The sequence below is a fragment of the Ochotona princeps genome, chromosome 7 (assembly GCF_030435755.1).
Source record: "Ochotona princeps isolate mOchPri1 chromosome 7, mOchPri1.hap1, whole genome shotgun sequence".
Classification (NCBI taxonomy): domain Eukaryota; kingdom Metazoa; phylum Chordata; class Mammalia; order Lagomorpha; family Ochotonidae; genus Ochotona; species Ochotona princeps.
In genome coordinates this window covers 83,522,313-83,548,148 of record NC_080838.1, presented here as the reverse complement: position 1 = coordinate 83,548,148, position 25,836 = coordinate 83,522,313, and the positions used below count along the sequence as shown (strand labels likewise).

Here is a 25,836-nt window from a genome sequence, read left to right as displayed (position 1 = left end):
TTGGAACGCAGAAAATCTGCTCTCTTCATAGTAAGAAATGTCAGCAAAAGTGAAAGAACATTTTTATTTTGTATGAATAAAATATTGCAGACTGACATTTTTAAAAGATGAGAAAGCTGAGGATTGACAGTGCTAATGGTGCTTAAATTACATTATGAACTGGAAATGGGCTTGAGCTGAAGTCTGAGTGTGCCTACCATGCCAACCTGTCTCTCCATGACTCGGGTGACCCTTAACCTTTTAGTATCAGGTGCTGCGTCACTGATTCTTTCACGACAATAGTTGATACAGCTTTCCCCAAAGCTCATGTTATAGCTATGCTTACCCTTGCTTTGCTGAAGCATAGAGCAACTCAGCTTAAGTAAGCTGCCTGTGGCCACACAGCAAGGCGAGGTGTGTGCGGAAGAGGCAAAGAAGAGGATAAAACCCACGGTCCTGACACAAAAGAAATCCCCATCTCTGTGCATCACCCTAAACTCTTCCTCACACCGCTGAGCTGTTGTAAGGTTACAATGCAAAGCTGTATGTCTACAACAGCCACAGCTGGTTCCAGCTGAAGCCAGTGGCCGGGAGCTTGATCTGCATTTTTGAAGTGGGTAGTGGGGGCCCAAGTGATTGAGCCACTGCCTCCCCGCAGGCAAATGGATCTGAAACGCAGAGTGGCCAAGAGTCAGACCAGGCACTGTGACATGGGAGGGACGTCCCAAGCAACTGAAGTCACCTGCCACTCGGCAAGTCCTGCCTCTGTCTTGGAGTTCCTTCGCCTTGTTTCCACTCTTGCCTTTGTGATTCACTGCTGTTTTCAATGAAATGCTTTGACCTGACGTGATTTTTCTTTTCTTTTGTGCATTTTCCATAGATAATTTCTTTGAGGGTACCAGAAAGCTTACATGAATCGTCTCATAGTCACAGCCACAATGGCCTCTTTGCGTCAACCATCCTTCCAAACATAATAATTTAAAAAGATTTCAATGACGAAACCCAGAAAAAGTACATGTTAGAAACAAATTTCTATATCTGAATAATTATAATAAATACAGACAAAACCTGGAAATTAGAAGAAATTATCCAAATGGATAAAACAATTCACCACAAGCATGCTTTTTAGAAGACGCAGGATGTTTAAGCACCTAGATTAGAACTAACTGTTAGAGAGACATAATCAGACACAACTGGAGAAAGCTGGCTGTTTATCAGCCAAAATATACCATATGCTTAAAAATTAGAAACATCATTAAATCAAGAGTTAATACATGACATAAACATTTTATTTAATTAGAAAAAATTTTAATTTGTAGACAGCTAACAAAATGCTCTCAAAATAATTAAGCACAATTTAGAGCACTTGTAAAGAAAGTATTACAAACTATCCCAGAAATCCAAACACCTGCATTAATGACATAGCTGTTGTAAATTTTATATTTCAGCATATATTATGGCTTATAATATAAAATTTTTTTTATCTTTTTGATATTTTATGAATTTCAATGACAAATATTAGGATTCATTTTGTTGCACAGGCAAAAGCATAATTACCTTCATAAAACATTCAAAATATTTAAATTGTATAGAATAAAAAATAAATGAATAGCAGCCTCCTCTATACTCTACTCAGACAAGACCATTTTTCTCTAAGTAGTTGACAAGCCCTATTTGATGCCTTAAGGAAGCAGTCCCTGCCCTTCCCACAGTGCGCGCATTTCCACCACCTAATTGTTAGCATCTACAGGGTCTATTTCTGGTTTCTCTTTCATGCCTCAGGGAAATGTTTTTCCCTATTCCTGTACAAATGCTACAAATATCAAGCTTCAGCATCAATTATAAATTGTTTGCATATTTTCTTTATGTAATTAAGTCTAAAATAGGCTCATCATGGTCCCAGAATGATGGTTCAGTGGCTAAAATCCTCATCTTACACATGCTGAGATCCCACATGGATGCTGGTTTGTGTCCTGGCTGCTTTACTTCCCGTCCAGCTCCCTGCTTGTGGCCTGGGAAAGCAGTAAATGATGGCCCAAAGCCTTGGGACCCTGCACCCATGTGGGAGACCCAGAAGAGGTGACTGGCTCGGCCCGACCATGACAGCTGCTTGGGGAGTGAACCAGTGAGCGTAAGATCTTTCTCTACATATCTCCTTCTCCCTGTAAATTTGCCTTTCTAATAAAGACAAATAAATATTTAAAAGGCATAAAATAGGCTCATCATGTCACCAAAGTCTTAAATCATAAAAATATTTTATTTATTTCTTTGAAAGGTAGAGTTACACATGTACAAACACAGAGACAATCTCCCATCTGCTGCTTTACTCCGCTAAGCATCACAAGCCAGGGCTGGGCCAGGCTGAATCCAGGAACCAGCAGCTTTGCCAAGTTTCCATATGAAACTCAAGTTCGGGAGTCAAAGCGCTTGGTCACTTTTCCCAGGTACATTACCCGGGAGCTGAATCAGAAGTGTAGCACTCAGGACATGCACTGACACTCACATGAAATGCCAGGTATGGCAGGCAGGAGTATACAGCACCAGTCCCCAAATCTCTATTTTTAAGCTCAATTTCTAAATTGCACCTTGTCTGTGGAAACTGTTAGCCAGTTTATCACTGCTTCTAATTGTGCGGCAGTTTCCTACTTGATCATAAAATAGCCAATCTCTGTGAACAGTGATTGTAATGCAGAGCTCAGGATCTGGGACCAAATTCCCGACATTTATCATCATGCTTGTGTCTCTAGTCTCATTATCCTGTTACTTCCTCGGGCATGGTATTAGTACCTAGTAAGGCCAGTTTGCCAGTAGGTACACAAAGGCCTAAGTAATTGCCTTAATATAGTCTTCACAATTGGTTCCAGCTAGTTATGTAATTAGAATATGACTAGCAGTCACCTATTATCTAGAAGTAAGGAAAGAACCCAAGACATGTCGTACAGGTAATGGCTCACTCAGGCTAGAAGCAGCATTTTTTTTGAGGCATGCTAGATTTGGAGGATAAGAAAAACATTACAATCTTGACCTTTAGTTCTCTGAGATGCTACCTTTTATGTAGCCTGGGACAAACTTGAGTGAAAGAAGAGAGAATTGGATAGGTTAAGTAAAATGTAAGGGCTAGATTATTCTGTAGCCTCAGCCTCGAAGCAAAAGGCCTGATTTTGGGCATAGAACTTTTGTTGTCTGGATTTTATTGAGGCTGTGGATAAAGAAGCAAACACTCCCCTCCCACACACACTGGCCTTTCCTTGCTCCAGAACTTGATTTTACTTGGCAATACAACAGCAGAAACCATGAGATTCTACTGGTCATGAGAACCAATCTGAACTGAACAGGCAGCTCCATCAGCAAGGCCATAGAGGAGCAGGTTGGTCCAGTCTTCATCAAGAACAAATACCAAGGAGACACAACAGTGCTAAGTGTAGAATAGATTCTAGATTTGGAGACCATAACTAGTCCTTAAGAACAGAGATTCTCGGAAGGTGGGTCACAAGAGAGGGCAAGGGCTCTCATTCTACTGTGTCCTGAGAGTGCACAGGGGGTCAGAAAAGCAAAACATCTCACGGTGAGTGTATCTGCACCGCGAAGGAGCAGATTATACTAGTCATGTGGCAAGGTAATGAAACAGAAAGGTAATATAAGTGGTCCACCGGAGGCCTTCATGGAAGACCTGCCTTATTAATTTTAGTTGCCCATACACTCACTATCTATTATTTGCTTTGTGGTTCTTTCGTGTGCCTTGCTTCAGTACCTTTTAACAAAAAGCAATCCTTTGAGTTGTGTATTGACGCTGTTAGGCATTGTTCTTACTCCGTTCTTGTTCATTGTGTTTTGTCATAAATAATCACAAGCGGCATTACTTTTACAGGTAGTCACCTTCATGAAACCTATTAAAGGGGAAGCTTTAGTTTCCACTCAACATCACTGTGCCACTGGTTTCTTCTCTCTAGGAGCTGCAAAGAGGGACCCACTGAACAGGTGCAATGAAGCTGCTCTACCTTTTCGTCCTGGCCATCTTCTTCATCTCTCAGGTCATACAAGGTAAGCCCGATTTGGACAGTTCTTTTCATATCTGAACCTTGTTTTTTCCTCCAGCATGTTCCAGTTTTAAAAGGATGCTTCTGGTTACCGAGAACTAGCAAAGGATGAAAGATGAAATCTTCAGGCTGTCTTCATGGGAAACCTGTGAAAAACCACCGAAACCTACGAGGGAAATGGGGACAAAGGGGAACTTGCTGTCTTGAACAGTCTGGTGCTGCTGTGGCAAAACTTCTCTCCTTTCTTACAAGTTGCATTTATAATCTCGAGTTCTTATCTGTGGTCTTCTAGAAACAGTAAAAGAGGAAATGATGCTAATTGAAAGGAGGCATTTCATGTGTTTGCTCCATGACTCTGGAGAAAAACCAGGAGGCATGTTTTTGTTCAGAGGACAGCAAGCATGAGACGTTTGACAGAGGTTGGACTTTCCTGCCTGGTGTCCATTTACTGCCTTTCATGGCTGTGTTGCCTGTCACAGCAGAGTGAGAGGGCCAGTCCTTTGACCAATTGGTAAGAGTCCATGTGAATTAGGCAGATTCCTGAAAGTTTGAACCTGGTGTCCTGCAAAAAGTCAGAAGTCATGCATCCAGCTCGGTTCTTCAACTCCATCGGATGGCATATTGCTTTATATACACATGTATAGACTCATCTATGCCCTGCCTCTTCTCATTGTTGAAGGCTTCCAAGAGGACCAATTCACAAAACCGATAGATTGTGGAGCTAAGGAAACGGGAGCTGAGTGCTTCCTCAGCCAGGGTCCTTCTGTCTTCTTTGGGTGAACAAAAACCTTTTGACTGTGACCCACTGGACCCATCGAATGATTGTGTTGTGTCACTCCAAATTGTGCTCTCAAGGGATTCCTCACTCAACTAATTTCCAATTAAGCGGAAGAGAAGGAAAGCTCAGGGTTCATCCTACAGGACTCTATGGAAGAATGGGGAGAGACTTTTCATGACTGCTCACAATGAGATACTTGGTGTCCCAGGTATAGGTGGCCCAGATATCCGTGGTCCTTGGTCATTTCCAGAGCTGTGCTGAACCACAGATTGGTCATTACAGATATTTTCATTCTATCCTCCACCCTTGGGAATGAAGATGAGAATCCAGGAGCCAGTGAATGGCAGGTTTGTGAAGCTGTGTGCTGACAGCATAGTTTAAACTGCTCACTCAGTCATGGACGGAGTGGGACTGGCTGAGTAAAGTAGAAACCAGACCAAGGTCCACAAACAGGGTGAAATAGGCTAAATGAGAGCTAGCTTCAGCTCTGCTGTTGGTTTGCACAAAAATGGACAGGGCTTTGACAGACATGCTGCTGACTCATGGCACCCGGGCTGGGCCTCAGGCATCACTACAGCCATCCCACCTGTTGGCAGCGGCTGGACTTGCCCTCTCACTTTCTGCCAGAAGACGAAGCCCTTTGCAGAAGTGGCTTTGTGGAAGATGGGACTTCTAAAAGAGTTGAGATGGCTGATGTTCCTCAATATTCTGGAGTCTCTGTCCTTTGGGCAAGAATTTTAAATAGTCAATCTCAGTTTTAAACAGTATTTGAGAGAGAGGAAGGGGTGAAGGGAGAAAGGAAGAGAAGGAAAGGCAGAGATAGAGGGACAGACATCTTCCATTTGCTGATTCACTTCCCAAATGCCTTCAGCAGCTAAAGCTGAGGGAGGAGTCAGGCTGAACCTAGGAGACAGTACCTCAATCCAAATCTCCCACATGGGTGTCTGGGGCTGATGAGTATCAGCAAGAAGCTGAGCAAGTGGTGGGGCTTGAATCATGCATTGTGACGGGACATTCAGGTGTCCCCATAGCTTCTCAGTCTATGCCAAATGCCCACCACTCTAATCTTAGCTTTAAGGATACGTTTGGTAAATTCCAAAACTAAAAATTGGTAAACCTAAAAATTGTGGATGAAATTGAAGTGGTTGCTCACAATCTTCAAATGTTTGGGGATCATAATGTATGCCCACTCAGTTGAAAAATATATGCATGTAGAAGCTTCTTTCTAAGGAAAAGGGCTACAAGATCAACTTGTGTTCAGTAGAATTCTGTGGTGTCAGTGAAAACACACAATTTAATGCTTTGCTTCTGAAAGACCAATACTATATGTGGAGCTTATGCGTTTCTACCCCTAACAAAGACTTTTTGCTCTTTTTACAGGCTATGAATACAACAAAGCTGGTTACTGTGACTCACAAACAAGTGTGTGCCTGAGGAGGAAGAGAAACTGTCATTTTCCTATGCCAGGCATATGCCCTGGAAGGAGCTTCTGCTGTTTAAGAATGCAGTAGACACGGAAATTCATGTTTGATTACCTATGCATGTTTTTCTGGAAAGCTGTGACCTCATTATATTGTTTATTCATGCATTTCTTTGTCTGTGTCCATGGCTACCTGCTCTGTGTTGGGATTTTTGCTGGTATATGGGGATATGATACAAGGTCACTTTTGCTACAAAGCACGTAGACACACATATCTTGTCCATGCTGTTTTGCTTGAATGTATCTTCCTGGTGAAGGGAGTCTTTACAAATGGGGAAGAATTACACAGGAACAGTATGAGTGGCCTAAATGCACCAAATATGAGGAAAAGTTACACATTCTGCTCTAAACATGTCTGCTTCGGTGCTCAGGTGTGATTCAGGAGAAGAGCTGAAACTAATGGAAAGATGACTGATGGACAGGCGCTTCAGAAGCCAAGCTGGATGCTCTAGCTTGTCTTAAGTTATAAGGAAACTCTGAAGAAGTTTAAGTGGGGATATCAAGGAGGACTAGAAGTTAGAAAGAGTGGAAACACAGAAGCGAATGTGATAATACTCAGTAACTATCTGCAAAGGTTTTGGTCACAGAATGCAAATTCAGACAGTGTTAAAGACTTGGAGTGGAGGATTACTGTTTACTCTGCACCCAGAAAGTGGGAACATGAGGTTTTGATGGCTATTGGTGGGAAACATGCAAGAGAAACATTCCTCATTATTTGAATTAGTGGGTGAAGACTCCCAGAAAATCTTGTGGGCTCTGGTCTGTAGTTCAAAAGAAGTCAAGGAAGGAGATTGTAATTTATCAGCCTTAGCACTCGCATGGTGAAAGTGAAGCCCTCACTTACAGCTGAGAGCACAAGCAGAGGAAGGCAGGGTGGGAACTGATCCAGCCTGAACAGTCCAGCCTGAACCTGGTCCAGCCTTCAGCACAAGACTGAAAAGCAACTCTCAGAGAGGAAAAGGGAAGCATGCTAGAAGCCAGAACTGAAGCTATCCGGTGGAGGGAGCTGGCAGCCAGCAGGTTGGGATGTAGCCGCTATTAGCTTTGTGAGCAGCCATTCTAACTAGACTTCATTTTCATGTTAGCAACACCATCATTTCAAGAGTTCCACTAATATTCTGGGATCAAATTCATTATAATGCAAGGAATCTGTATCATGTTAGGTCAAGGGAGAAGTGAGCTTCCATAGCAAGGGATCCTGTTTCCTCTGGATAAGCTGTATGCTTTCCACTGAGCCGTGGTGGAGATGTAGATTCTACTTTGGTTATGAGTAGACTCATATTCTTTTCAGAAACACAAGTTATGCCAAGTGCAGGAGTTAACTTACTCTGCTATGGAAATCATAAGAATTGTTGATTCCGGGCCCTAGTTTTGCAGGGCAGCAAATGACTATCCATTAGTGTGAACATTGACTGAACACTCAGTGTGAGCATTCATCCATGGCTGAAAGGGGAAACAAGGCTGGTGATTCAACATATACATTTTCATTTTATTCACTTATTTTCAGCTCACAGCCCTTCTTGGTTTACCCATACAAAGATTAAACTGGGCCTGGTGCATGGCCTAGTGGCCGAATCTTCACTTTGCAAGTGCTAGGGTCCCATTTGGGGGCCAGTTAGTGACCCTGCTGTTCCACTTCCCATCCAGCTCCCTGCTTGTGATCTGGGAAAGCAGTAGAACATGCCCTAAGGCCTTGAAACCCTGCATCCACATCGGAGACCCATAAGAAGTTCCTGGCGCCTGGCTCCTGGCTTTGGAACAGCTTAGCTCTGGCCATTGGAGCCACGTGGGAGTGAACCAGTGGTCAGAAAATCTGTCTGCCTCTCCTTCTCTCTGTAAATCTGCCTTTCCAATAAAAAAATAAATCTCAAGAAAAGAATTGAAACTGTCTGTCTTCAATTGTAGTGAAAAAGACACCATGCAGAAAGGTCTCCTAATTTGTATTCACTGGCACTTGTCTCCATACTGTGATACCAGCTGTCTCAAATCCTCCATTTTCTAAGAATTTTGTGGAATGCCACTAGCTTTTACTTCTATGATATTTTTTTGTGACTAAGGGGTGGACCTGGAGGAGGCAGACCACAGAGATTAAGATTGTATTCAGCACATTCAAGAGTGTTGCAACAGTATTTAGCCTTGCAGTTAAGGTGCAGAGTAAGGCACCTTTCCTACACCAGTACTTGGATTGGTCAGTCCCTTAAGTCAGCACCTCAACCCCTGGCTTAAGCTTCCTGCTAATGCAGACCCTAGGAGACAGCAGTGGACTCAGACAAATGGATCTAGTCAGCCATGTACAAGAGCAGAGCTGCGTTTCTGGCACTTGGCTTTGGCTTAGCCCAAACCTGGTGCCTGAACACTTGGAGAATGAACCACCACATGGGAATGCCAGCCCTCTCAAAACATAGACAAATGCAAAACCCTTGAAAGTGGATGTCACCATCATGATGCCACTGCTGCTGCCCTCACTAAGGCCGGGTTCCTCTTCTAGGTACAGCTAAGACTGTGTCTTCTGTAAAGGCACAATCTTTCTCTTTGCTACACGCCTCCAAATCAAGTCCCTCAATGTAGGGGAAGAAGCTAGGCTCCCTCTTCTTGGAAGAGGAGATTCTGAATGATTGATTAGTAATTGTTCTCTATGAAAGAGTCATCTTTTATTAATTTATTCATGGAAAATCATCTGTAATTTATTTTCAGTAATTTCAGTCTTAATGAATGAATGCTTAGTTCTTCATCAGATACACTTAGGATGATTTAAACTCAAGGTGACAAAATTTCATGTGTTTATCGATTTCTCAATACATTAAATCTCATTTTCTTAGCACATCCCTAGGAAAGGTAAAAGGAAATTAATGTAGAACAGTTTCTTAAAAACATAATAAACTTTAAGAATAAATCTTTAATATGTAAATACAATTACATTTAGTTTTCTTTTCAGATGTGCTTATCTTAATGGAAGATGAAATTTTCCTACTATAAATTGACCTATTATAAATCTTGATTTCTATAACTTTATCTGCTAGAGGAGCTGGAGGACCTGAATTGACAAAAACAATGACACCCCTTACCCTTCTTTCATAATCTTTAAACATTCATTTTTCTTTAAAAGTTATAAGATTTATTTGTTGTTCCCTGATAAATTAGCCATAAGATGTTACTTAGTTACCTACTTTCTCAACTTTTAAGAATTTGTTCTTAAATACAATGATGCATTTTTATATTATTTAATTAATTGTCTATTTAATTAGGCCATTAAATATAAAAGGATGAAATTAACTACTGCTCTATTTATGTAATGCAATGGCTAATTAGTATAACAGTTAAGTGTTTATCTAATTTACAGACACACAGAGTAATATCTGAGTTGGAAAATAATCACCAAATGATGGTATCTTGGTACTCTGTAAGCCTAATGGGTAGATTTCAGGATTGTCTGGATCAATGCCAGATTCAGGACTTTATGGTAAATAGTCAAGTGGGAAACAATGCTATGGTTTCAACAGGATTTGGCTCCAGACCTCATGCGAACAGTGGCAGCATAAGGTTCCACACTGATGGTGTTGAAAGGACAGGAACCGGCTCCAGTTATTGTGTCTGGAAAGGGGGCCTTGTAAAGAGGTGGTGCTTAAATGTGGTGTGCGCCTTTGGAAAACAGTGCTTGGGATGAACGGGATTGCTGGTAAAAACCACACCTAGACCTGGGCACTCCTTTCTGTTTCTCTCAAGAACACATCTGCAAACACAGATTTCTTCAAAACCATTTTTCTTACTATCCAAGGAATGGTTTTGAGCATAGAGAAGATTTGAATTTTATCGAAGAAACCCTGTGATACTCTTGGAAAATTCATTATGTGGCAGTAACTTAATATATCTCATTGTGAACTAGGAACACATAACATTTCTTAATTACCTTTTTTCCTAATGTTTATTTATTTTGGAAGGCACATGGATAGAGACTGAAAAATGGAAAGATTGAGGGAGACAGAGATTTCCGTCCACAAATTCACATTCCAAATGCCCTCAGCAATCATTAGGCTTGATTGGAATTGCAGAAATCAATATTAAAAACAGATGATGCATTTGTTCATAGAAAGTGGACATGATTTATGATACGGGTACAGGAGCACAGCACTGCCTCCCACCTTGCCTTACCTCCCCACATCCTCATCCAGATTTTTGAAGAATATGAACAGAGACGTGTGTGTGCATGAGTAGGTGAAGACATCTACAGATGTGGTTTCACAACTCCAGCCACTGCAGAAGCAAAGAGTGCAGCTAGCCTCAAGGTGCAGCTTCGAAAAGCATTTTCCAGCAATAGAACAAGAGTCCTTGAGGAACCGCTGATTCTAGCACTAGGAAGGGAAATGAAAGATGAGTTTGGAGTACCAGATACTGCCAGGGACTGAAGAAGTACTCAAAAAAATACAAAATCCAAAACAAAAAAAAACAAAATTGCTCCAAATGGCCAAAGATGAAATAACCATATAAAATAGCAAAATACACAATTAAAATCTAAAGGACAGGGCCCGGCAGCGTGGCCTAGCGGCCAAAGTCCTCACCTTGAACACCCCGGGATCCCATATCGGCTCCGGTTCTAATCCCGGCAGCTCCACTTCCCATCCAGCGCCCTGCTTGTGGCCTGGGAAAGCAGTCGAAGACGGCCCAAAGCTTTGGGACACTGCACCCGCTTGGGAGACCCGGAAGAGGTTCCTGGTTCCCGGCTTCGGATCGGCACGCACCGGCCCATTGCGGCTCACTTGGGGAGTGAATCATCGGACAGAAGATCTTCCTCTCTGTCTCTCCTCCTCTCTCTGTATATCTGACTTTGCAATAAAAATAAATAAATCTTAAAAAAAAAAGAAAAGATTTATTTGTTAAAAAAAATCTAAAGGACAAAATATATACCAAGAAGAGTACAGAAAGAAAGAACGGAGGCCTATACTTGATTAATAAATATGAGTGTGTGGAGGTAAATGAAAAGCAGTAGCAGGAAACCATGCCAACAGTTGCAAGCAGGACCCCCCCACCAGTGAGGGAAAGCAGAAGCAAGATGCTCATATAATCTCAATTTTTTTTCCCAAAATACACTTAATAATTTCAAAGAGAAACAATAGCTTTGTAGAGAAGAAATCTGCCAGACAGCTCCTAATCAAGAGACAATTTATGTAAGAAAAGCACTTTACTAAGATGGCAAATGGATTAAGCACTAAAACACAAGACATTAGGATTCAAAAGGACAGGCAGGCTGACCAAAAGCACTCCCCATTGCATGGCTGGAATTACTTGAGCAAAGCAGTGTTCTACTCAAAAACCCATCAGAAGCACCTCAACGCATGGCTATCCAACCAAAATAAAGCCAAAACAGGGCTTCAAAAACCACCTAAAATGGTCTTTACAACTCATTTTTGTGGATACTAATCTGATACTGTGCTACACTCTGCTACTGGTGTCTTTAGAAATTGCTTAGCGCTCATGGGAGGAGGTGGTATATGAAGTAGGTATGTTTATCAACCAGGAGAAAACTGTAAATTGTAGAGGAGTACATTTGGATCCTGGAATGATCGTTACTCCACATGTGCCCTAACACTGCAGTCAGAGTCTCACAACCAACCAAGAGGCGAGTCTCCAAAGCCATGTGGTAAACTGCCTTCCCTCATAAATAGATCCTCTAAGTTGTTACAGTGATGAGAAGGTAATGAAACAATTAAGAGTCATTCCAGGTGAAGAACATAGAAAAATAACAATGAAATCTCTGTGCTATCTCCATCAAGCAAGAAACTGAAAACAAGACAGGCAAAGGCCTTGTTCACATTCAGTTTGTGGTGTGTCCAAACTAGTATGCATTCATTCGTGGGCCTGCCTCATCAGCACAGCTTCAGAGAGACCAGACGCGGGCCTGTGTTGGTGGCAGCAGCTTTACTGAGCAGCAGCAGCAGCAGGAGCCGGCAGCCGCGCGCGTTCTCGGGCGCTCGCGGGCTGTGCACTTACAATCGGCAGCAGTGTTTCTTCCGACTCTTGCACTGTGCGGGCAGGATGGAGCACCCGTGTGTTTTCTGGTGCTTGCAGGCACCACCCATGTTTTCACAGGCAAGGAATTTCCTTTGCCTTTGATGTCCTGGAGGGGAGGAAGGGGTGAGGAAGCAGAGAAGTAAATTCTTACTTACAAAAAGCAGCTGGAATCCACCTAGCAAGGTCAAAACGTACTGCCTATTCAGGTGTGACATGTAGGCTTACAATTTTTTTAAAGATGTATTTATTTAATTGGAAAGTCAGATATACAGAGAGGAGAAACAGAGAGGAAGATCTTGCTTTCACTGGTTCAACTCCCCCAAGCAGCTGCATGGCTAGAGCTGAGCTGATCAGAAACCAGGAGCCTGGAGCCTCCTCCAGGTCTCCTACGTGAGTGCAGGGTCCCAGTGCTTTGGGCCATCCTCACCTGCTTTCTCAGGCCACAAGCAGGGAGCAGGAATGGAAATGGAACAGCCAGGAAATGAACCGGCACCCAGATGGGATCCCAGCACATGCAAGGCAAGGGCTTTAGCTGCTAGGCTATCACACCAGGCCCCAGAGTGCTTCTTACATTCTTACATTGGTTGAAATTTCCAAAGCAGAATAATATAAAGATATATGGAAATCATGAAATTCAAATTTCATTGCCCATTAATTCAGTTCTATAGGAAGAGAGCTGTATCACTCCTTCATTTTGTATTTCAGTGGCTGCTATTACACCAAAGACAGAGATGAATTGTGAGCAAGAACATATGGTGCAGACTGCCGAAGAGTGTTATCAGGTCCCTTACAGAAAAAGCTTTCTGACTGCTGGAGCGTGATCCCCTGATTTCTGCTTGCCTTAAGACGCTCCCCATGAAAATTTCCTAAAGTGCATCGTCTTCCTCAACAAGTTTGACAACTATGTAAGCACAGTGAGTGATGTGTTAGCGCATGACCAGCCGAGTGATGCACAGCCAACTATCACACTGAATAGCTTCTTTGCTGTATTCTGTGCACTGTGAGTCTAACCCCAGGCCGAGCAGCATCACATGCCGTATGCATGGCATGAAATCACAGCAGTCTTAGCTGGAAAGAAAATGTTTGGAGGTTGGAAGGTTGACTACAGCAATTTAGAGAATAGTGTGAAAACAGCATTGAATGATGTGTGCAGCCAAGAAGGCAATAAAGAAAGTGGAAAATGACCTTAAGGAAGCAAGGAATGAGATGTATTTCTGTGAGAGACTATGGGTTTTATAATATACAGATAAAATATAGACTTATAGGTGTGAGGAGAAGCGCGTGCAGCCAGGACTCAGGGGACACCATCCCTCATCCATGTCTGTCTCTGCAGGGATGGGCAGCCTATTTTTCTCTGAGAAACTAGTCAATGAATTTTGAACAGAAGCAATACATCCTTTCATAGTGGAGCTCTTAATTGCCAAAGTGAAACTCCTCAGATTTCTTTATTTTGTGGTGATCAGTGACCCTCACAGTGGAGGACACTCTGTCTATTGTGTCAGAATGCTTACACATGTTGGCTTTCAATCAGGAGCAAGAATTAAGCCTTTGATATTTTAACATGCCACAACTTGGATGTGTCAACAACAGTATAACTGGAACTGAGCTAACACATGCAAAAAGGTCACCAGGTTAAATCTAAATCCCTAGGCAGGTTTGAATTTCAGACAACGATTTGTCCCAAATATAGTACAGGAAACATCCATGCTAGATCATTCAATGTTTACATATAGCTTAATTTTTAAATGCAGTTTTGGATTTGTTGAGCTTTTAACAAGAACATTGTCTTTGGATTATACTCAAGTCTAGGTGTCACTGGGTGTAACCCACAATGCTCAGAACAAATTAGGTCATTTCTTAGTCCCATCTGTAAGACACAGGGTGAAATAAGCCTATCCATAAACATGGCTATGGAAATGCCTGTGAGATAGAACCTTCAGAGTCTTGCTATGGTGTTTATAAAGAGAGAAAGTCCATCCTGCTTCCTGTTTGTTAGTGCTTTTGCTGTGATCTTTATTCACATGGTGTTGTTTGTAAAACCCACTTAAATGATACCTATCACAATGACTTTGTAGGTGCTCTCTCCCACAAACGCTAGCTACAGTTCACTTTAGGAAGATTTCTGACGCTGTTGGAATTTCCCTCTCTTTTGTAACCTGGAGTGTGCAGCTTTGAAGCTCACCTGATGCTGTCTGGGTTAGACATACTAGTAGGAGAAAGAGAAGAAAGAGCAGCTTCATAATGGGAGGAGCGTTCTTGGAGAAGCTTCTGATGTTGTCTGAAAAAGACTCTGTCTTCAGTGCACGCCAGTGGGGGCAGGTGATCTGGGAGAGAATTTGGAAAGTTCAGTTGGAGGTAAAAGGCTTAGCGACATCTTTTTGACACATTCAAGTTTGAAAATGTTTCATCTCTGGACACATTCAAGTTTCCTGTTGCCACACAAGAATAGTATTACAGGTCATCATTTTCCACTGAATTCTCGTTTCTACCTACAGTTTGATACTTTGCTGTAATGAAGAGCAGATCTTAGAGGAAATGCTTACAAACTTTCTCCTTTCCTTCTGATGCTGGCCGGGGCTTCTCATCTATTGCTTTGATTGTGTTGATCAATGTTCCTTCCATACCCAATTTACTCAAGATTTCTATCATGGAATGATGTGCTTTATCAAATGCCTCCTGTGCATTTATTGAGATAATTGGTTTTTCTTCTTCAAATTGATTAATGTGATATGCCACGTTTACTGAGCTGCGTATGTTGAACCATCCCTCCACACAAAGATAAATACTACTTAGCGAAGGTAAATAATTTTTCTCATGTGTTGCTGGATTTGATTAATATTTAGTTGAGGATTTTTGCATCTAAGTTCATCAGGGACACAAAGTTTTAGCTAGAGCCATTAGGCAAGAAAAATAGATAAAAGGGATACAAATTTGAAGAAAAGAAGTATCCCTTTTGGCACATGACATGATCTTACCTACAGGAAACCAAAAGACTCCACTGAAACTTCTACCATTTCATAACAGAGTTTGGTCATGTTGAAGAGTGTAAAATCAACACACAAAGTCAATAATCCATAAACATAAACAGAAAAATGTAATATCAGACTCATCCACAATAGGTACAAACATTTTTAAACAGCTTGGAAAAATTTAGCCAAGGATGTGAACAATCATTACAATGAAAATTACAAAGTATTAAAGAAATAGAAGGCGCACACACACACACACACACACAAAACAGAAACAAATCTTCCATGATCCTGCGTTATAATTATTGCAATCAAATGTCCACACTATCCCAATCAAATTACAAAGGACCTTCTTTTAAAATCTAGAAAAAATATGCTAATACTCACATGAAAATGCAAGACCCAAATACTTAAAGCTTAAACAACAAAAATAATTCTGGGGGAAGGGAATCACAATGTCAGATTTTCAGACATTGGCACAAAAAGAAACATTTAGACCAATTAAACAGAATAGAAGCCCCAGAAATGACTCCTTTCACCTACAATGAACTAATCTTTGACAGACGAATGAAATCAGTTCCTAGACAAAGGACAGTTTCTTCAACAAACGGTGTTGGGAAATTGCACCTGCAGACACTGAAGTATGCAACATGAGCCCTAATTTGTAACTTCTTCGTAAATACATTCACCGTGAATCAGTGATCCAAATCTGCAACCAGATATTATGATATTTCTAAAGGAAAATATTAGGGAAACTCAGTAAGACATTGTCTTAGGCAAAGACTTCTTGGAAAAGACCTCAGAAGCACAGGAAAATAAATTTTAAAAATAGGCAAATAGGAATATATCAAGCTAAGAGGCTTCTGCACTGTAATGAAAGCACTCAAGGGAAAAAGAGAGATAATTAACAGTACAGGGGAAATACGTGTAAAGTATATAACTGATAATGACTTGACACGTAGGAACAAAGCATCCAATTGAAAAAGGAGCAAATGACACAAACAGGAATTTTTCAAGGATGAAATTCAAATTGCCTGCAGACAGATGAAAAAATGTTAAGGACCATTACGTACCAAGAAAACGAAAATAAAAAGCAAAATGAGGCTTCATCACACCCCAGTTAGAGTGGTTATCATCCAAAAATCTAAAAATAATAATAAACAGTGGTGAAGACATGGGGAAAAGTTATTCGGCATGTAAGCTAATACAAGCATTGTGGAAGAGAATGTGGAGTCCTCAGAGATCTGAAAACAGATCTTCCGTATGACCCAGCCATCCTACTCATGGAAATACACAGAAACAAGATGAAATAAATGTAGGAGTTATCTGTTCCCCCATGATTATTGCATCTTAATTCATAATAGCTAGGGTACGGATTTAACCCACATGTCCACTGAGTGATGAAGGAAGGAGGTATTTATGCATCTTGGAATACTTCTCAGCTATAAAAAAATTAATATCCTGTCTTTTGCAACAAAAGGAGTACAACTGGAAATCATTCATTCTGTTAGTGAAATAAGCTAATACTTAAAGATAGATATGTTTACTCTGATATTTAGTGGATTTTAGTAAAATACAAAATATATACGTGAATGAAATGGGCATTTTTTTATTCAATTGTTGTTTTTGCCTCTTTCATGCTCCTGCAGAACTGTAGTCTTTCTACATTTTACTTGTTAAGTTTTATATTTCGCAGTGAATTAAGCCTGGAATTGTTACTGAGTGGATTAAAATTATGCTTTTCCAAAATTAGGGAAGGGGATAAAGGAATGAGAGGGACCTGAGAGAGAGAGGAAGGGAAATGTGCTTATCTTTTCAGAATTATTCTATGAAATACAAGAAATCTCTGCTCTTTGTATTAGTAAAACTTTTAAAGATATATGATTGATTAAAGCTGAAAAATGATACATTTCTGCACACTTTGTTAGTGACTAAGATACAAAAATCTATAGATAATACTTAGTAGACAGTATACCAAATGGACTCTTACTCATTGTTGCTGAGAATCCCAAGCCAGGAGAGTACTGGAATGGGGCATCTTATGGGACTGTATCATAAAATAACAAAAATAAATTTAATAAGAAAGAATATTTAACAGTTCTTTACAAATGTAAACATCCTCTGACCACAGTATTTAGTGATTGTATCCTCAAGTATTTACACAAGTAACTTAAAAATCTTGAAAATTCGTATCAACACTGCCTAGACAATTTGTGTAAAAAAGAAAGCCTGGTTTAATAAGGAAGAACAGACTGTGAAATCTTGAGTTCACAGACTGCGTGCTGGAGACAAGTTTAAAGTCTGCAGGCAATGGTCTGTGAGTGGGCGAGGGACCAAGGTCAAAGGCTGCAGACCGAGTCCCCAGCGGGGCCAAGGTCCAAGGCCACAGAGCCGTGTGCCTGAAGGGACAGCCACGCACTGAGATGTCTGTGATTGGGGCATGCTGTTGCTTCCTGATGGCCAGGTGTTGGCTGGGTAACATCAGCATGGAACATAGCTGTCACAGTTTGTGCCATAGCAATTCTTACAAGTTGATTCCACAAGTTCAATAACAGATTGAGGCAGTGAGCCTTCTAGGTCTACCTCCTTCCTCAGAAAGGGGGGCTTGCCTCGGACTGTCCCCCAGTTTTGTTGTCTTTATCTTGTGTTTGCCTCATTTCATATTTCCTCATCTACATGTCTCCCTTCCCTCTAAACCCGTTCACTCCGTTGCTGGTCGTGGTTACACACAAAGACGTGCATGTGGATATTTTCAGCATATTTTGTACAATCATGAAAAACTTGGAACGACGAAATGTTTTGTGATAGCTGAATCCATTAACACATTGAGTACACACATGTACTAGAATATTGCTCATCAAACGGGAAAATGAGTTATCAAACCAGGAGAAGAGATGCAAATCTTTGCTATCCCATTTGTAAGGCATTTTAGAAAAGATGTAATTCTAGAAATGGTGAAAATAACCATTTGTTCTCTGGGGTTCAGGATGCAGGCATGAAAATGGAGCAGGTGAAACACAGGGAGAGATTAATGATAATAAACTATTCCACGGGAAATTTTCTGATAGTACACACACGATTACATGCATTTGCCCATTACAAAGAATGAAGTTTAATGTCTATGAATAAAAAATAAAACTAGATTATAAAGAAAGGAAATATGCAGATCTGACAGAATATCCTACTATATTATAAATACATGCATGAATCAATCACCCTGCAATGGGTGTGTTTGAATGTTACCGTTTGAATATTCTTCAAATAAGTGGAGTCTGGAATATTGAAGACCAAAGGAACTCTATAAAAATTAATAATAATTTCTTTTTCATAATGGTTCATGTTAATAATTCTGATACTGCCACACATGGAGAACTAGGAAGTTCATAGATTAATAACAGCTTTTTTGTCCAGTTACACGGATAGGCCAATTCTCGACAGGCTCTTTTCATGCAAAGCTATTGCATGCTTCACCACTTTGTGAGATATATTGTATAGCATAGGGATTATAACTCATTCCTATAGTAAAAGAATCAAAAGCACCAACTCAACAAAGACATTGAAATTCCCCTTCGCCTCTTCCTCCTTCCTTTCTGTTTTATTTCACACTACTTCTATAACTCTCTCCTTTACTATCCTGGGAGATTATAGAGTGACAGCTAACTGTTTCACTATTTCACATTCTCTATGTTTTGAAGCAAAACTGTAAAGTGAAGGTTCTCAGGTTTCTTTTTTAAAGTGTGAGGTCTCGTATGAAAGAATGAACACATGAATGAACACATGAATGAATACATGGATGGATGGAAAAAGGTAGACTGCAGGACTAAAGTGCTACACTTGAATGATATTGTCCCCTCCAAATTCATAAGTTGAAATGTCCACCTTCAAGGGAGTCATGAGATGTTGACCATGTTTGATACAGGAATAAGAAGTCCTTAAACAGAGTCATCACAAGGCTTTGAAATAGTGAGAAGACTCTGGCTGTGGGTCCAGCATCCATATGGGTACCAGCTTTGTCCTGGCTGCCTTCACTTCTGGTCTAGCTTCATGATAATGGTGTTGGAAAACAGTGGAAGATGGCATCATTGTTTGGGGCCCTGCACCCATGTGGGAGATGGGGAAGAAGTTCCTGGCTCCCAGTTTCAGATCAGCCTGGCTAGCCTGCTCTGGCTACTCCGGGAGTGAACTAGGAGATGAAAGAGCTCAGTCTCTCTCTCTCACTCTCTCTCTCTCTCTCTCTCTCTCTCTCTCTCTCACACACACACACACACACACACACACACACCTTTATGTACCAGGAATCTTAACATCTTAAGTGATGCCTTCATTATTTGAAATAGGTACATTCTGTAAGCAAGTCAGGACAGGTCATACAACTAACCTGCATTTAAATCTATTTGTTCATTCTCAAAACATTGTTGCAGTATTTCTTACTGAAAAAAAAAAAAACAATAATATTGGCTAAATGAAGAGGCATAGCTACAATGACATAAGCTGGTACTTCTGTGTGTGTGTGTGTTTGTATGTGCAAGTATTTGAAAGCAAGAGATTTAGAGACTAAAGGGGCATGTATGATTAAAGGTTACTAATTTACCAACTCCTATCAAAGAGGAAAAGAAGAGCTGTGATAAAGTATGGGGGATTGTGTAAAGATGAGTGCCCCCTGGAGGATGTTCCCAAATACTCATCACTGATACCAGGATCAGGGTCAGGGTTGGGGTGCGGGCAGCAGGACTATTTAGAGCTCAAGGGTCTAAGATGTGAACAGATTGTGGATGGTATCTTCATTAATAATCACTAACTTCCAAGATGTAAACTGACCAAAGTGTTGCGGTTGGTTACTCTCTCTTCACTGTTCTGTCACCACCGCTAAACTGACCATAAAGACCACCTGGACATGGTGGTCATTAGTGGTGTCAACTTATTTTTTCTAATTTATTGTTTGCTCATTTCTTCTCTTACCCCAGAGATTATGAGAAGACTTGAGCGTGGAAGTAATGCCTTTTTCCACTTGGTAGTCATGTCCTTAACTAATATGCACTTCTGATTTTACATAAAAGGTTAGTGACACTCTTCCTTCTAAACATATTTTGCTATTTTTTATATTAAGTGGGTAAATTTCACATATTTCACAATGCAGATTTAGAAGTACAGTGATACTTTCCACCCTTCTCTCACTGTTGCCCACACTCCCACCCACCCTTCTCTGTCCTTATTTCACAAACCAGTCTACCACATTCTCATATGGAAGCAATGGCCCAAGCTGTTACGAAGCCTGGAGGAGTTCCTGAGAGGGCTTTCCTGGCTACTTGCTCCTGAGTATACATTTTGTTCTATTTTCTGTCAGGAAAATCCTAATCCTTCTAGGCTAACATCAGATCATTTTTGAAGTGATGGACAGTGTCAACAAATGACTGCCTTAGTGTTTTCCCCATGATCACTTCCTGAGTTTGAAGCGACTTGTAAGCACACTTACTTGTCCTCAGAGCCTCTATTCAGCACACGATGCACCCACCCAGTCCTAGCCATTCCAGATCTACTCACACCTGCTCTCTTCTTGTTAGCTCAACTCTATGGTACTCTTAGCTCTGGCTTTTTTTTTCAGTCTGGAAGCCAGTTAGAAATAAAATGTCTTTCCTTTCTGAACTTCAAATCAGCATTTGAATCTTTGGCAAAGCAGAGAACTGTTTTTAGCGTGTTGGTTTTGAGTACCTTGAGTTACCTGGCTTCGTTGGCAGTATTTACGAGAACAACGAAACTGTCAATTATAGTGTCGGGGTTCATTCAAGTGGCTCTGAGGAAATACCTCTGAATGGATGATTTGTGCTACCTACAGTTCTGGTCCCCTGAAAGCCTGGGAACAGGCATCATCAGCACACTTGGCCTGGGGAGAGGCGATTCCTCCATGGGCCTTCTGTGTTCTTGAGTGTTGATGGAGAATGTGAGTTCTCTTGAGCGTCCTTCTAATGATACCCATCTCATTCCTGAGGGCCCAGCTTCACGATCTTATCACTCCCAAGCACCTCACCTCTTACTGCTTCTGTGCTGGGATTAAAATTCATATGTTGAATCTTCAGACATGATCAAATAGCAATATTAATAATAGAAAATGAGTAAAATCTGAAACTACTTATCCACATTCCTGTTTCCCCCTGAGACTTTAATTCCTCCTTCCTGCCTCACACCCCTTCTTCATTCAGTTCTTTTGTACTCTGGAACACCTACCTGCACAGTTCTTCCTCTTCCCTCCAGAGGCTGTGTTCTCCCTGTCCATTCAGCAGGGACTCTGAGGCTGCTGCCCACTAACCCAGGCCAGAGTCAGAGCCAAATGAGGGTGCACAGTTTGCATTATGACTCATCTGGACAGCAGTCAGGCTTGAGTGGCCTCTAGTGCGCAGAAGGATGTGAGAAAGTTGGAATCAGTAGGCGAAGCTTTGAAAGGATTTGCTGAAAAAGCAGATCAACGGCGGGGCCCGAGCGGCTCAACCCCGGGCAGTCATGCAGCCCGAGTGCTCGGGTCCCCCGCCACGATTCCAGCCTCACACAGCCAAGCTTTCCACCATGTACGTACGTACATGGGGTGAGTGGCTCTCACGCGGCCAGTGCGCCATTTGGTGCCAGGCTGTGCCTGCTGGCCGCCCAGCCAGGAAATTCTGGAATTTGGTTTCTTTGATATGCTGCATGAGTCGCTCCATGCTGAACCCACAGTACTCTGAGAATGTGTATTAGTCCTTAAGATTCTCAATGGCAGTTAATCTTCCTCTGAAGAACCTGTAATCACTTTATACTGCAGACTGCCAACACCAGTCCATACAAAAGGCAAAATTCCTGGCTTGTCCAGCAGGATACCCCATTACCTGATAGGATGAGGGATCATCAGAGGGGTCACAGAAGGCAGGACTATGACATTGAATGGCATTCGAGAACCATACTCGGGGCTAGAATGTGTCGGGTATGCGTGGACCAATCCCATGGAAACTCTGACCCCATTGGACGGTTTAGAAGGGCCGGTGGAGTCTATGCAGGAGGCATGACAGTCTATGGGGCACGCTGGGCTGACCCAGAGCAACCTCTGGCATACTTAACACTGGCTGGGAACAGGCCTGGTTGGGGAGCTTGGGGGAGGCCTTGACTGGGTGGAGCTTACCACTAAGGGGCGCAGGAACTGGAAGGAGGCTGAGTTCTGGTTGGGTCATGTAATCCCTTGGCACAAATATCAATTCGGACTTGACGCACCGTGCCGGATTAGACCACAACACAGTTTGGTGCTCCGGAGGACCAGGATAGATGTGGGATGGACTCGGCTAGGTTTCAACCCCAACTGAGCCATATATGAGATATATATGGGTATGGACGAGCCGTGGCTGGGCTGAAACTCTCAACAGCAGGAACCAGAATGGATTGAAGAGTGGTGCTGGCCGAAGGACCTGCTAGTATGCGTGAAGCCTGACACCAGGAAGGGGTCTGATGGAGGAATCTGAACAGTTCCTCTGACGGGACACTGACCCTACAAATAAACGCAGGAAGCATGGAGGTAACCAACCCAGAAGAGGCTTTGGAAAGTGACCCACTGGCATACACTTGGCTCGGGTTGGGGCAGACCAGGCTGAGTCAGTTCACGTCATCCACTGGCAAGCCCGAGCGCTGGAACTGTGTGGGGGCCTGGCCAAGTTTGGTTGCAAAAAAAAATAGTACAAAACACAAAACACCAAGGTGAAATGGCCTGTGCCAGTAGGGAATGCAGCACCCAACCAGCACTCCTCCCACTGGTTTAGGAGAGGGACGAGTGTGTGATGGGCAGAGCCGGGGAGAGATGCGATACTCATTGGTTCCAATGGAGGTTGGGGCTCAGAATAGATCCAACCCAGGGGTCACAACCACCAGCTGATCAGAGTGATGGACTGTGGCGGGCACTGTGTAGGAGCCTGGACTGGGAATGCCTCAAAGTTTCTTTGGGGATTCCCCTGAACAAAATGGAGAAATCAAAACATTAACCAAGCAAAGATGGAAGATGGAGTAGATCAATCAACCACCTCAGCTATATGCTTCCAGCAGAAAACTGGACAAGGGGAAACTCTAAGATAGACTGTCAGTCAGTGGACTCTGCACCAGCCTCATCGTACCTGGACTGTTGCTGATGATATGTTGGAGCTTCTAATTGATAGAGGTGACGCTCTGCTGGCTCTGCCTTCAAACCTGAGAGGGCCTCCCTAAGAGGCCGTTGAACTTGACTGGACAGTGAGATGCTGGACTCTGTATGGTGTGAGCCTGTGATTAGGGAATCCCAACGGAACCTGAGCTGTGGTTATGCATCATGGTGAAGGAATTCACCATGGGGGAAGGGTTTGGGGTAAAGGGGGGAGGAAATCCCAGTACCTATGAAATTGTGTCATGTAATACAATGTAATTAATAAAAAAAAGCAGATCAACAAGAAACAATAACTGAAGGGTAACACAGTATGAAATGTACTTGTTTTAGTTTGTGTTGATTTATCAACGGGGGATAAGAGAATTGAGAGAAAGGATTTCTGGAGCTACTTTCAAGAGTAGGAGAGATGGCTCCAGGACACAGTGGGAGGTCGGTCACAGGTTGCAGCACAGGCAATTCTGTTGACTCACCAACTCTGATTCATGAAGTGTCCCTCAGTGTGCCGAAATCAGGATGGTATTCCTCCCACGGGAGAGTCACAATAAGACACTTTGAAATGTTATGATAATTAAACGCTAAGCAAGTTTTATAGGATGAAACTCATATTCAAGAAAAATTCCAATAAAGAAGACAGTAAATGTTTAATAAACAGAAAAACTGAATCACGCTTGCAATCCATCTCGGCCTAGGACATCCAGATGGCAGCCAGCACAAAATGGCCTGGAAACCTGTATGTGTCTGGCGACAGGGTTGGGGGGACTCAAATGGCCGGGGCTGGAGCAGCTGCAACACCCGTGATGTATCTTTCTCCATGTGTCTTCTCCCTGCTGGCTCTTGAGCCTGATGAGTTCAGGGAAGCCAGGTTTCACACATGGTGTGTTCGATTAGAGCCACCATGGAGCTTCCACTCTCTGTGACATCACGCATCAAATTGACCACTCTCCACTGATGCCATCACAGAGCCCAGCCCAGGGCCCGGGGTGGGCACACAGACCCCTCCCACTCTTTTTGTAAAGAACAGCGTAAATCTAGGAGTGCACATCTGGAAAGCGATCCACAAACAGAAGAGCAGAGTCACATGTGCCCTGCAGTGAGTCACCAAACAAAGGAGGCAGGAACTGACTTCCCAACGATGCAAGGCCAGCTCTGCTGCCTTGGGGAATGTGGAGTTTGCTCTGACCTCCCTGGAACAAGATGACTTGGCTAATGGTGAATGAACCCTGCCTGGCAGGGAGTAACTGCAGACCCAGTTTTACTTTCCAAGCCAGGGAATTACTGTTTATGCTCTTATATCTCAATCTACTCTGCAGATGTAAGTCAAGTAAGAGCTTAAATGACTCTTTCCCATCAATCCTATTGTAAATTTGCTTCATTTAGCGCTGATTCTGTAAATGGTAGCTGAGTAAATCTAATAAAAGCAAGAATTGGCTGCAGTCTTTAAAACTTTCTTTCTTCATACTTGTAAATAGCTGGAATAATTGAAATCTTATCCACTTAACAAAGAAAAACTGGCTTTTGAAGATTTTAAGTAACTTGTGACTTTATCTCCTTTCTTGACCACGTTGAATATCATGCTAATACTACCAGTCATAACAGAACATCTATAATTTATTGGCCAATAGTTAGTGCCCCCAGTGGTGATTGGCACTTTCCAGGTGACAACCCAATGTGTCTATAAACTAATGGAAGTCAAAGTCATTCCTCTAAGACTGGTCTTTGTGCTTCCATCTAAATGCAGCAGCCGAAGATCCCATCCCAGTGAATGCAAGTGAGTCAGTCCCGTCCCGTCACTTTGGAAGATTCTCAGTGTGTGCTGATACATGCCTGATTCTGTCTCCAAATGCCAGTGTCACCTGACTAATTCTGGCCTTGTAGTCTTGACTTTGCTGAGCAGCTTCTTCCCACAGCTCCATGCAGTGAAGTTTAACATCCTAAACTCTGCTAGGATCCCACAAGAATGGGTTCTTGGACATGACAAGACTTTGTGAACTTTTGGACATAGTGGACGGGTATGGATGTCTCACTGAGTAGCCTCAAGAGCTGTTCCTGGTGATGGGATCCCATAACCCCTATAATTTCCTCCTCTAGAACATTCCAGCTGGCATCCATTTTTATGTTGTCTCTGGGAAGAGATCAGAACATTCCATTGAGACTATGTGACTTCGGCATTAGGGTTAGTGGAAACTGCAGAAAATGGACAGATAGCAAATAGAATGCAAACAAAACAAAACTGAACAAAGCCAAACAACTCTCTGCTCTCTCGCACTGTAGTTTAGCTAAGGGCAGGTTTAGATTCCTAACCACTGGAGACAACGCTTGACTCTGAACATTCCCAGGAAAGCACTGGGAAACTCACACAACAAACTTCACCATTTGCCTTATCTGTTTACCTTACCGCCCCTGAGTCTACACACCCTTCCTCTGTCCTTTGCTAACATGGT

At 42.2% G+C, this 25,836-nt stretch overlaps 1 protein-coding gene across 2 annotated transcripts; it reads right to left on the bottom strand.

Annotated features, from left to right (window-relative positions):
* Positions 1–12,229: 12,229 nt before the first annotated feature.
* Positions 12,230–24,280, bottom strand: LOC101527735 (beta-defensin 33-like). Of its 2 annotated transcripts, none has more exons than XM_058666738.1 (4): positions 23,866–24,280; positions 21,472–21,633; positions 14,463–14,604; positions 12,230–12,386 (listed from the first exon to the last, which is right to left on the bottom strand). In XM_058666738.1, exons 3-4 carry the CDS (start codon positions 14,518–14,520, stop codon positions 12,256–12,258), a joined length of 189 nt encoding a protein of 62 aa, XP_058522721.1. In that variant the 5' UTR covers positions 14,521–14,604; positions 21,472–21,633; positions 23,866–24,280; the 3' UTR covers positions 12,230–12,255. The 2 variants fall into 2 exon arrangements, with proteins under 2 accessions (XP_058522721.1, XP_058522722.1); XM_058666739.1 differs by having other exon boundaries at positions 24,188–24,264.
* Positions 24,281–25,836: the final 1,556 nt, after the last annotated feature.

Excerpts from the sequence above, each read along its gene's own strand:
- LOC101527735 (XM_058666738.1), bottom strand. The coding sequence starts at position 14,520 with ATGAAGCTGCTCTTTCTTCTCTTTCTCCTACTAGTATGTCTAACCCAG. Across the intron at positions 12,387-14,462 it reads TCTAACCCAGACAGCATCAG|GACATCAAAGGCAAAGGAAA; the intron begins GTGAGCTTCAAA and ends CCTCCCCTCCAG.